Source organism: Morchella importuna, assembly GCF_003444635.1.
Source record: "Morchella importuna strain M04M26 chromosome Unknown Morimp01GS005, whole genome shotgun sequence".
NCBI classification, from domain to species: Eukaryota; Fungi; Ascomycota; class Pezizomycetes; order Pezizales; family Morchellaceae; genus Morchella; species Morchella importuna.
In genome coordinates, this window is record NW_025763402.1 from 846,427 (window position 1) to 858,494 (window position 12,068).

At 51.2% G+C, this 12,068-nt stretch overlaps 3 protein-coding genes across 3 annotated transcripts; 1 reads left to right on the forward strand and 2 right to left on the reverse strand.

The window, feature by feature from the left end:
- Window positions 1-261: 261 nt before the first annotated feature.
- LAJ45_02762 (uncharacterized protein) lies at window positions 262-2,093 on the reverse strand (the record flags this gene model as incomplete). The annotated part of the gene is made up of 3 exons (XM_046112353.1): window positions 262-789; window positions 872-1,264; window positions 1,344-2,093. The coding sequence occupies 3 exons, from the start codon at window positions 2,091-2,093 to the stop codon at window positions 262-264; spliced, it is 1,671 nt and encodes a 556-aa protein (XP_045974479.1).
- Window positions 2,094-6,438: 4,345 nt separating this feature from the next.
- On the reverse strand, window positions 6,439-9,321 carry LAJ45_02763 (uncharacterized protein; the record flags this gene model as incomplete). Its single annotated transcript, XM_046112354.1, has 1 exon — window positions 6,439-9,321. One exon carries the CDS (start codon window positions 9,319-9,321, stop codon window positions 6,439-6,441), a length of 2,883 nt encoding a protein of 960 aa, XP_045974480.1.
- Window positions 9,322-9,766: 445 nt separating this feature from the next.
- LAJ45_02764 (uncharacterized protein) lies at window positions 9,767-10,315 on the forward strand (the record flags this gene model as incomplete). Its single annotated transcript, XM_046112355.1, has 3 exons — window positions 9,767-9,816; window positions 9,886-10,115; window positions 10,263-10,315. 3 exons carry the CDS (start codon window positions 9,767-9,769, stop codon window positions 10,313-10,315), a joined length of 333 nt encoding a protein of 110 aa, XP_045974481.1.
- Window positions 10,316-12,068: the final 1,753 nt, after the last annotated feature.

Consider the following 12,068-nt stretch of genomic DNA (forward strand, 5'->3'; position numbering starts at 1 on the left):
AGTTTATCGTAACTGGCAACCTTCTCTGAGAACGGCGGCGAACACGAAGGCTAGTGGGGGCCGGTAAGGCACCTCCCTATATACAGACCTTCACTCTCACTTAAAATGCATATAACTAACCCGTTAATGCCAGGTAACAAAAACCGCACAGAATCTAGGGAGCTTCTTTATCCCACAATAGGGCGTTTTCGCAGTAACCAGCAATCTCCTCCATGGAGGGGATCCTGACGAGGACCAGGGCGGGGTGGGTAAGGCAACTCCTTATATAGTCTCATAAACTGCGATATCTCCATTTGGCGACACCGGGACGGTGAGCCCCCTCACCTTGGCCCATGCAGGCTCCTCGTAGCTCTCCAACATATCCATTTTCCACTCGCCTACCCTTTCGAGCACTATATCCTTGACCCTTCTCTCCCACGGTGCACCCTGACAGCCAAAGCCCCTCCTCAGCATATCACTGAGCGGGTACGATCCCGCAAACTCCCAGTCCAGCACCCCAGCGATGCTTGTCCCGTTCATGAGGATGTTACTACCGTGCATGTCTCCGTGGATTAGCACAAACGGCTCGACGGAATCTGCCTTCTCAGAGAGACAGAATGCCATGCGCGCCTCCATTAGTGTAACGATAAAATCCATAAGTTTGATGATCTCCCTAGTGATCGGCTCCCCATGCTTAACGGTGCTTATACTAGTATAGTACTTCAACTCCTTGTCGTAACTGGCGAGAACATAGTCATTGATAGAGTCGTATGGGCCAATGTCATAACACTCATTGGTGTAAAGCTCCTTCTATATCGACACAACACACACCACATTAGCAACGACAAAAAAAGGACAGCCAAAGCTGGTAGCACATTCTACACACACATACCCTTCCTGGATCAGAAACTCTCGAATACTCCACAGCAGGACCAATTCTGCCTTCGCCTTCGAGTGTGATACCGCCAATCTTTTTAAACTCGGTGAAAATCTTTGCCATCACGACACTGGCCAAGTTATCGCAAGCAACCTCACGCTCTTCCTCAGAATACCTCGGCCACATGTACCTGAGCGTATTACCAGGGATGAATTCCATCGCGACGAACGGAACCCCAATAAGCGTATCACCGGCATCAAATGCATACACCTGTGGAACCGGAATACTCGGGACATGCTTGCGAATATACCTGAGAGTGGCAACCTCATTCACAAGACTAACCCTGATTCCCGAGCCTTCATCCAGCCCGCCTATCGGGACCCGAAAAACCATGCGTCTTGGCTTTCCCTGTGGAGGAGGAGGATGAAGTTAGCTTATCCAACATTCTGTGAGAGTATGGGATGTATCTATAAAACTCTATACTTACATCCGGCCCATTTGTGGTCAGAAGCCATATAATATTAAATCCACCTTTCTCCAGGAATTCAATGCTAGGATACTTCTCTACTCCAGTATACCCCGGCCAGCCGTAGGACCCACTGGTATCGCCCAACGTAGGGCGGAAATCACCGTCCGGCCCAGGGCGAAGCAGGCGAAGCAGCCTATATATGGCCGCTGTCGGTGCTGGAGGATTTTTTTCCCCGCCACCAGATTGATCGGAAGAGGATGAGCTGGATTGGGACTGGAGATGAGCCTGGGCCTGGGGGTAGGCCCGGGGCTGGGGGTGGGGGTAAGCCTGGAGGTCAGCTTGGAGCCGGAGGTCAGCTTGGAGCTGGAGGTCAGCTTGGAGCTGGAGGTCAGCTTGGATCTGGAGGTGAGCTTGGGGTTGGAGGTGAGCCTGGGGCTGGAGGTGAATTTGGGGCTGGGGGTGAGCCTGGGGCTGGAGGTGAATTTGGGGCTGGGGGTGAGCCTGGGGGTGAGGGTGAGCCTGGGGTTGGGGGTGAGCCTGGTGATAGCGTTGGATCCGCTGGACACGATACTCGAGGTCACGGAAAATTTGTTCCCGTTCCAGGCGGCGGATCTCCGTCTCGAGCCGAATCTGGTGGCGGGCCAAGTGAGCAGACGGGGAGAGGGTCTGAAGGCCACCGGGCAGGAAGGTTATATAATGGTCATTGGTGGGAATAAACTGCGAGGGGGTGCGGTTTCCCTGGCGGGAACTTTCGCCAGGGTGGGCCATTTTTCAGGCCTTTGAACCACCAATTCCCTCGTCAGATCAATGGGAAGATCAATTAATCTTGAAATGGAGATATAAAGGTGCCTTCTTACTAGGGACCGATCGTGGCAATCGGTATTGCCTGATGACAAGATTTAATGTTCTCCAAACAACAACATAAAAAATTAAAGAATGTTCTTCGTGCTGAGTGGTGGAATACAAGTGGGAGTTATGGGACTATTTAAACCCACTCGCTCACTTCGATGTAGTAGAGTTGACATCATGGATTATGGTTCGGAGAACATGCCAAGAATAGAATTGGTAATGATCATTTCCTCCAAAAACGAAGTTCCCCAACCACTCCCAACGGAAGAGGTCGCAAATGGCTTCTCATGACCTCTTTTTGCGTATTGGGTGACCGCATCCTCCGTGGGGATGTGTGAATTCTGCGAATATAGAGTCAAATCCCAAATATTCGACAGACTAGCGAGGAATTGCGGGAACTATTACGATAGATCGATCAAGGAAACAAATCTTGGATTTCGGTAGGCTGTGATATCTAACTATGTCATAGCTCGCCGGTGAGGGGGAAGGGGTTTCGTGAGAGGGGGAGGTGGTGGTTGGATTATAGCTGGTGACCTCTAGCGTTAGGCTTCGATCTAGCTGGCCTCTATAATTGTGCTTTGTGACTGGGTTTGTGTCAGCTTGAGTCTTGTCGCTGGGTCTTCTGTGTCTATTCACTAACTACTTGACTATATACTTTCCGACGCAAAGAGGTTATGTCATAACATGTTAAGCGACACTAGGATAGATGACCGGTAAGTGAGTTGTTCAAAGATTGATTGCAGAGGCTACGTCGTTGCTGTAAACATTAAGGGGAGTTAAAAGAAAGGTAAAAAAGTAAAAAAAAAAAAAAAAAAAGGTCGGAACTACATAGTTACAGCGTACTCCATCTAAGTGATGAGGAGGCTTAACCAATGAAATGTCTCTGCTCTGATTCGAGTATACGTACTTCAGGTGTCAGATCTAAGCAAGAGTTCAGAATAGATCTTAGTCCTACGGGATCGAATCGACTGATCAGGAGGAAAATAAAACAAAACCTTTGATGATGTGATGATAGGAGAAACTTTAAGAGAAAAGCGAGATCTAGCACAATAAATAGTCTAGCTAGCAAGGACACCGTGACCCTTGTGACTTGTCCTTTGTCACAAGCACTACAAAGTACATGTATGTATATAAATACCTCTCCGCTTACCTACAACGTATCTTCTTTGCAATTTAATCAAAAATATCCTCTTTTTTCTGTGGGGGGGCATGATATGGCCTTGGCGTCGGCCTAAGGCTAGCTCTGCGCGCTATATTTGTTATCGAATTGATCCCCAACTGCAATCTGACAGCTTTACCCCGTGAGTGAGCGTCCTACGAGTAGATCGAGATTTCCTATAAGCATATCTGGTCCTTGATTACTTACGGAGACGTAAAGTAAATTAAACGGCGGAGCGAGTTTTTGTAAAGTTACCTTAATATGGCTGTAACATATTGAGGATAGCTTGGAATGTTATGGGACAAGTATTGATGATGACTAGTGCAGCTGGCCTTATATTCAGTACATGCAGTCATGATATTGATTACCCGTGTGAGAAGGACTTCAGGTACGATCTCTACAAATGAACACCATGAGAGTTTAGCACATCATACCTTCCATATATGGTTAGTAATCATTATATTTAGTAAATATTGGCTTGGCCATTTAAGGAATAAGTTGAATCTACGAGTACATGTAGTTAGCTAGTACCTCCTGTGATCATCGAGTGTTAATCTTACAGCCTACTCACCGCGGTGCAAGAAAAGAGGTTACTTGTGATCCGGAGACGTACATAAACTTTGATACTTTACGTCTTTTGGGGGTAATGTCCCCCAATTGAGGACCCAGGTCATGAGCGATCGCGACATCTGAAGACTTTTCTGTAGTATTAATAGATGGTAGTACTAGTTAGTGACATGATCGATATCAAAATTTACTCTACTCTAACTCAATCGCACAATGACTTATCTATTTTGAACACTAGGGGGAAGCACCCACGCTAGTACACACCGCATAGATCCTCATATTTCACATACATATAGTTCGAAATCCACATGAATTGATTCCCGGGGACATTGGTATATCTAGATCTGAGAAAAAGCACAAAGGTCTAGAGACAGGCCCAGACACAAGGCAGACGAACCAGAACACCAAGGCTTGATTATCAGTACTAGAGCTAGCGCTGCAGCGCGGCCCAATGCAATTAATGATTTATCGATATCATTACATATAAATCCACCCGCCTTATGGGTACAAAAGTGACGCGTACGTACTCCCACCCATGGCCATAGGATTAATTTCCTATATATTCATATAGAACCCAGGGAGATTTCGGCGACGTGTATGTATCCACAGAGTGCGTACGTATATAGTCTCGTACCCCTCCCCTACTTAGCAGCAAGCTGCGTAGAGGGGCCGGCGACGAGCCTAATGCGTACGTACGTGAGAGTCTATAGAAAGCGGATACTTTACGTATACCTTCTCACAGTACTCCCTGGATATATACATGTACGTATATCCCGAGAATTACAGCTATAACACCATGCCTATAAGGTGACTTCCCCTCACTACCCCTCTAAGAGATACCTTCTGATTATCGGGAAAGTTGACTGCAGTAGTGTACTCACGGTCACCCCGGAGGGCTTTGTTCGAGGGGTGGTTTCTAAGTACTTTGGTCATGGAAATATTGAGTATCGAATCTCGATCATTAAGGTACTATATATATATACTACAGTCGAATCGCCCTACGTACAAGAATATCGACCTCTATAGTAAGGATAATCGTTTTCCAAGGAGTATGGCGTAACTAGAGGCCCATTGTTTTATATATTGAATTAAAGATAGTAAGTAAATGGCTTTTTTCTTGTTATAATTATAAGGATACACTTATCCCTTGCAATTGGACTCAAAATAGTGACCAAACTACATGTAGTACATGTAGACATGGTTATGTATGCTCAGCTGCTGAACGCAGCATACATGTAATTACCGTACTTCGTTCTCTTCCTGAAAGGTGGAGCCATTTCCTTGGAATATAGAACTCTGTAGCTAGCGTTTTATATAGTTTGCGGGAACTCAAGCATAGAACAAACAAGAACTGCGTTCAGTAGAAAATGGCTCCTTCGATTATTTCGATTGGGACTGATAGAGAAACGAGGGCAAGGGGTTCTTTTTTAGATATTAACCCTAACCCTGATAACCTTCCGTCCTATGTGTACCTACAACCTCGATCATTGTCAATCCTTCATCAAAGAATATGGCCTGAAAGACCTATAGGCCCCGACATGGGGGAGACATACTGGCCAAAATAATGAGCGAGAAGCTAAGATAGTTCAATCTGCAATTGTAGGCCGGCCAGAGCTCTAGAGCTCCAATCGATATCACACATGCCCAGGAGGAAAAAAAAAAAAACGGGCAATAAATACACAAAAAGTAATTCTTGGGGCCATCCGCCTCTTACCGTCTACAGGCTCTCACGGTTGAACCCATGACCTTCCGGTAAGGGACGGTCATGGTGGCTCAGGCTCAACCCACGCGGTGTAGCAAGACGAGGAGTCTACCACTAGACTACTCGCCGCATAACTGTCAATGGCCGGGAAGTAATACTTAAGGGAGTGAGGGTAGAGCGGGCTGGGTGGACACCTAACCCTGCAACCACGAACCTATATACGGGCCACCCACTTGTGCCCTTATAATTATAAAGGAGATTCGCCTGTAATGGATGAGACAAGACAGAGACAAGAGGGTAAAGGGACACCATTTAGCACCCGTCTGCCATAAGTATTCAGATGGAGAAGATGAAATAAGTGAGGGGAGAAAACGTATATGTTTAAGAGCTAGGCACATATATTTCTACGCTTTGCAGAACCACCAGTCGATCACCAGAGCTACATGTAGGCCAGATCATTAGCACATTATGTGTCAAACCCCCTTACAACAGCTACGTGGTTGTAACCAATGAAGATAAAGATATACTAATGTGTGTTTGCTTGGGAACTCTAAGTTAAGCTACGACGACCTGTTTCATCTCTATCACCATTCTTCTCATCCTTCAATCCTTCAATCCTTCAATTGATTAATCTCCAATCGTCCAAGCAATGGAGGGAAAGAGCCAGAGAAATCTTCTCGAGACCAATGCATGCACCTGACAGAAAGAACTTGATCACGAAAAACCCCAAAAGGATATGGATATAATACAGGAAAAGCTACTAGGACCCTGTCCCTGCGTCAAAAGAAGAACTGAGAAAAAAAGGTCAATATATACAAATTAGAGCTCCCTCCTCCCTATCTACTCCTCTGCCCCTTCGTCACTTCACCCACCCTCTCATCCCTCTTCCGCCATCTTGGTACCTCCCCCACCCTCGTATCCCTCCTCTGCCCTCCCGTCATCTCCCCCGCACCCCCATCCCTCCTCATCCTCCTCAGTATCACCCCCTCCGGACTCGCCGTCCCCACCACCTGCGCCCTCATCGACGCCTCCTTCTTCGCCCTCTCCCTCTTCTGCCTCTCCCCATCCTCCACCACAAACATCTCCTTCCCACACTCACACAGCCTCCTATTCGGCACTATATGCCTATCCCAGCCTATCCTAACCTCATACAGCCTCTTACCCCACGCCTTCTTCACCACCTTCATGATCTGCTCCAGATCCAAATACCCCAGCAGCGCCGCACCAAGCTGATTACTCTTCAGCGGCGTCTCCAGCGCATCCGCCGGCCGAAACACTGGCGCAAGCCGCACGCGGAGCGCGCGCTGAATCACCCGCGGGTCCACATACACGCCCTCCTCTCTCAGCCGGCGCGCCAGCTCAATACCCCACGTAAACACGGGGACGCAGCTGTTCCATTCTTTGTAGCGCTTCGGCAGGCGCCTCACAAACGCCGACGGGGGCCGCGGTATGAGCGGCATTTTCTCCGGGTTGTAGACACGGTACGTGAGGAAGCCCCACTCGACGATAGACTGGAAGAAATGATGGTCGAATATGATCCTGAGGGGGTTGTGGCGGCTGATGTCTGCCACCTCCGTGGGGCGGATCGGTGTTAGTTTCTTCTGGGCCGCTGGAGCGTCGGCGACGAGCTCCGCGACGGTCTGCGGGCGCGGTCTGGGCGGCGGGGTGATGGCGGTTGCGTAGCGGCGGCGGGTGTCGGGTGCGCGCGTGGGGTGGTACCAGTCCAGGAGTGCGAATGCGAGCGTCTCGATGTCCTCCAGGCGGCGCATCATGCCCAGGCGCTTGAAGATCTCTTCCCAGAGGTGGGGCTCGACCTTTGTGACCTCGCTGCGGAGGAGGGAGAAGAGCAGGCCCATGACGAGAAAGGTGTCGTCCTCGATGTACCATGGCTGGACATTTGGGTAGTGGCCGCGGCGGCGGGGGCGTAGGAGGGTCGAGATTAGTAGCTGGATGGAGGGCGTGGAGATCAGGGTCGAGGAGAGACGCATCTGCTCGAACCTGTGGAGGGCTTCCTGTAGGCGGCCGCGCGAAAGGTCCGACTGCAGGAGGACGTTGCTGAGCGCTGCGTCGGGCGGGCCGGGCAGGGGCCTGGACAGGAGCTCGTCGAAGGACTGCCAGTCTTTTGCTTTGATTAGGCTCTGGAGAGCTTTCGAGAGCTCGGCCATGTTCCGTGGGTGCCGGTACGCGGTGGGATCTCTATACATTGGAGATTGCTCTGGTTCATCTTCACTGACGTCCAGCGGCATGAGATCACCTTCGAGGATCTTGATGCCAATCTCGGTCAGCAGCCAGACCGCCTTGTCCTCCGCGATGTCGAACCTCTTCGCCGCCGCCTCGACCGTATGCCGGCCGACAGTCAGTCCCACGGCAAACGTGCACAGATACCGATACACATCCTCCTTGTCAATATTGTGCTTCGAGATGACCTGGGCCCAAAAGTGATCCCCCATGGCTTTCGTGTCAAACTCGTTCGACCGGGCCAGGATGAACCGCAGCGCCTCCATCTTGTCCGGGCGCGCAAGAATGATACTTGTCAGCGTGCTCTCCCTCATGGGCACGTTCATTTTTACAAACGAATACATAAGCTGGTGCAGCTCGTTGATGGTCCCGTACCTTGCCACCCACGACACCAGCTCGTCCGCCGCACTGGTATCCTCGGGCAGGTCGTCAAACGACAGACAGTGCTGGTGCCACCGCACGGCCTCAGGGTGCAGCGCAAGCTTACACAGCGACGGGATCATGGTGGTGTACACGCCCGCCGGCTTCTTTGTCGTTGCATGGATGATGCGCAGGTACGGGTGGGCGTCCGGGTTGAGGGCCAGCACCTCCGCAAACAGCTCAGGCAGCGATCTGGAGGCATGCCGCTTGCATAGGTTGTAGTGCCACTTTCTAGCCTTCACCGGGTCGGTGACGAGATAGCGACCGACAACAGCATCGTAGACGCCGTTCCAGGCCCTCCCGGCGCGGGTATCAAGCTCCTGTATATACCCCCACACAACATCCATGAATGCATCGTCCCTCGCGGCCGAGCGCAAAAACACATCCCACAGCTCATCCGCACTCGCCCCCTCCGTCGGCAGGTCCATCCTCCGCAGCCGCAGGCCATCCCAGATCTCGCGCACCCCCGCGTCTTCATACAGGCGGCGCCGGAATTTGAGCAGGATCTGCCAGAGCTTTATGTTCGTGCAGTACTCGGCCGTGTCCACCAGTCTGTTCTTGCCCAGCGACTCTGGCGGCGCAACAGACGACTCGTCGAGCAGCTGCGAGAAGCTGGCGATGCGCTCGTTGATCTGCTGCCACTGCTCAAACGACAACTCTGTGTCGGCCAGCGTGCGTATCACCTCCACCTCCGGGGGCGTCTTCTCCTTCTCCTCCTTCTCCTCCTCCTGTTGCTTCTGTCCCTTCTTTTGGGACTTGCCGCGGGGTTTGAAGTGCTTGTTGGTCTTCCGGAAGCCGTCCCAGTTGACTCGAGAGGGCTTCTTCCACCGCTCGTCGTTGATCATCTTGTTCTGCTTCCCGTCGCTGCTGCTGCCGCCGTTCCCGCTCACGCTACTTGCATAGGATCTCCAGCCATTAGTGCCAACTATGGCTGTAGTTGTAGTAGAAGTAGTAGTAGTAGTAGTAGTAATAATAGTGGTAGTGGTGGTGTTCCTCAGTAACGGCCGCGTGGGGAGGAGTGGTGGCCGCCGGGAGACGGTGCTCTGTATCGCGCGACGCATAAACGGTGACCTGAGCGACGGGGACGCATGCGTGCTACTCAAAGAGTGCCTGACTAATGAGAGTATATTAGCCAGCAATTAAACACTAGTTTGTTACGGCGAGGTCATTCCCCGGCGCTCTGTATCTGTATCTCTGTGTGTATATATAGGTGCGGAGAGGGGGGGGAGGGGGGTGGTGTCTGTAGAGGAATTGATTAATCTATTGGTGGTGGGCGATGGTGGCGGGGTTGGAGATATATATATTTTTTTCACAAACTCCCCCACGATAAAAAGAAAGTGCATGACTTATGTAATCATTGTGTAGTGGGGTCGCCAGAGCCTCAAGTTACCCAACCCACAAGCCAAACCAAACCAGACCAAACTCAACCTCACCTCCAACGTCAATTCTCACCACTCCCACCACTCACCCATCTCCCACCTCCCACCTCTCTCCAATCCCAACACAATGTTCGGTTTCCTCCGCCCCACGCAGCCACTGAGCGGCGGTCTCCTCTGGTACCCCCTCTCCTCTCCCTCCTCCCCGCCTGCACAAAAACCACCCACTAACCCCCCCACCACCAACAGGAAAATCCCCTGGCGCATGTCGAGCATGCAAAAGTACCGTCACCGCCAGCGCCTGCGCCGCGTGGACCGCCTCGTCGAGTGCGTCGACAATGCGCTCGCAAAGCAGGGCATGACTGCGGCGGCCGTCGAGCGGTGGAAGATGGAGATGCCGACGGAGGCCGAGATGGAGCCGCGCGACAAGTATACGCTGTTTGACCGCAATGCGAAGAAGTACCGGAAGGGGGTGCATAGTGAGTGGCTTACCTTTCTTGTGTTTTGTCTTGGTTGGGGGTGGTGTGGCGGTGGTGGTTGGCGGGGACGAGGGGCGGGGATGAGGGGGACGGGGGGTGAGACGGGATGGTTGTGACGGTGGCTAACGGGTGTGTGATTATCAACAGAGGTGCCGAAATGGACGCGGGTCAGTCAGAGGGTCAATCCACCGGGGTACTAGAGCGCGGTGGAGCTTTTCTTTTGTCTTCTTTTTTTCCTTTTTTTATATTTCTTCAATGCTGTATGTACATTGCATTACACTACATATGCCGGCTCTCCCCCCCTTTTTTTCTCTTCCATTGCCCTTTTTTTCATTTTTCCGGTTCGCCACGACTCGATTCGACTCAATGGCATGGCACAGCATGGCACGGCACACGTACAGCATGGGATGGGATGGGATGGGATATGCATGCTGCTCCTCCTCCACAGAAAGAAAGAAAAGAAAGGAACAACAGCGTTCCGAGATATGATATCCTCGGCCGGCACTCTACGCGGTGGTGGTGGTGGTGGCTGTTTCGGGGGTGTGCACTCGGCGGGAATGATTACTGTGCTGTGGGTAGGTAGGTGTATCGATGCCTATTTCGGATATATGGGATATGCGCGGAAGGCGATGGGAATTGGCGTATTGGCCCAGGGGAGAGTAGAGGAGATGTGGATGTGATGTGGCTGCTTGTTGGGGCGTGAATGGCGTTGAGAGTCTATGTGCTGTGCTGTGCTGTCTTTCTGGTGAACCGTGAATGGGGGAGTACCTAGAAGGGGAGTACGTGGTGGGTAGGTAGAGTAGGTATGTAGAGTTGAGTCAGTAGAGCAGAGCAGAGTACCTAGAGGTATTAGCAAAACGGAAACGGTAGAGTATCTACATACATGTAGATGTAGATCCGGAGTATGTAGATCTGTGGGGAGTAGGGATGGTAGTCTAGAGTAGAGTAGAGTACATACTCCACGGCTCATCACTCGAGCAGTGCACAGTAGAGCTCTATCAAACGGCCACTCTGTCAATCCCAAGTAGAGCAGATCAGAGCAGATCAGCATCTTCTCTGCTGCACATACCCAATTCCATCTATATATGTACTCCTACATACTCTACTCACACCTACCCAATTCCGCAATCTATATACTCTACTCTACTCTCGAGTATCTTCTAGAGCACTCTACGAATAGACACCTACATGCTGCCATGTACCCCAACATTACCCATCCACCAGCAGAGTACCTACAGTCTGCACTCCACATCTGCCTGCACACCACACCATCCTACTCTGGGCACTCTACTGTATTCTACCAGCTACTCTATTCTACCCACCTTGCTAAACTACACGTGGCGGGATGGATAATCCAGCTGCAGATCTTCCAGAACAGCACTCTTCTCTCCTCTCCTCTCCTCTACCAGCTATGTAAGCTACTCAACATACTCTACCCAAGTACTCTAATTACCCGCATACATACAATCTACCTAGGGTACTTACATGATACGGGGTAGATTCTCAAACGCCCACCGCACCCACCCCACCGCACCCATCCACCCCATCCCAAACCCAGCTCTCATCCCACGACAAAGCAAGAAAAAAGAAAGAAAAAAAAAGAAGGAAAAAAAAAGGGACCTCTTCCGGATCCACAGTCCTCATAGCGATAGGTCCACCACCAAACCAACCCATCCAGCACCAGCAGTACCCATCCAGCAGTACCTACCCACTAACCACCACCAGCGGTACCAGTACCAGTACCCATCCAGCTCTGGCTACTCTGCATACCACCAGATGCGCCGCCAGTCCAGACCGCAATCCCCCAGCACCAATGCAACCCCCAACCCAGGATTCAGTTCGCGGGTCGCGTCCCCGACCGTACCACCCCAAAACCGCCAATCCAGAATCTCGGCGGGCAGCCATTCGCTCGCCAGGGGGTGTGCAAGGCGGGCAGATCTGCAGTAAGGGCTG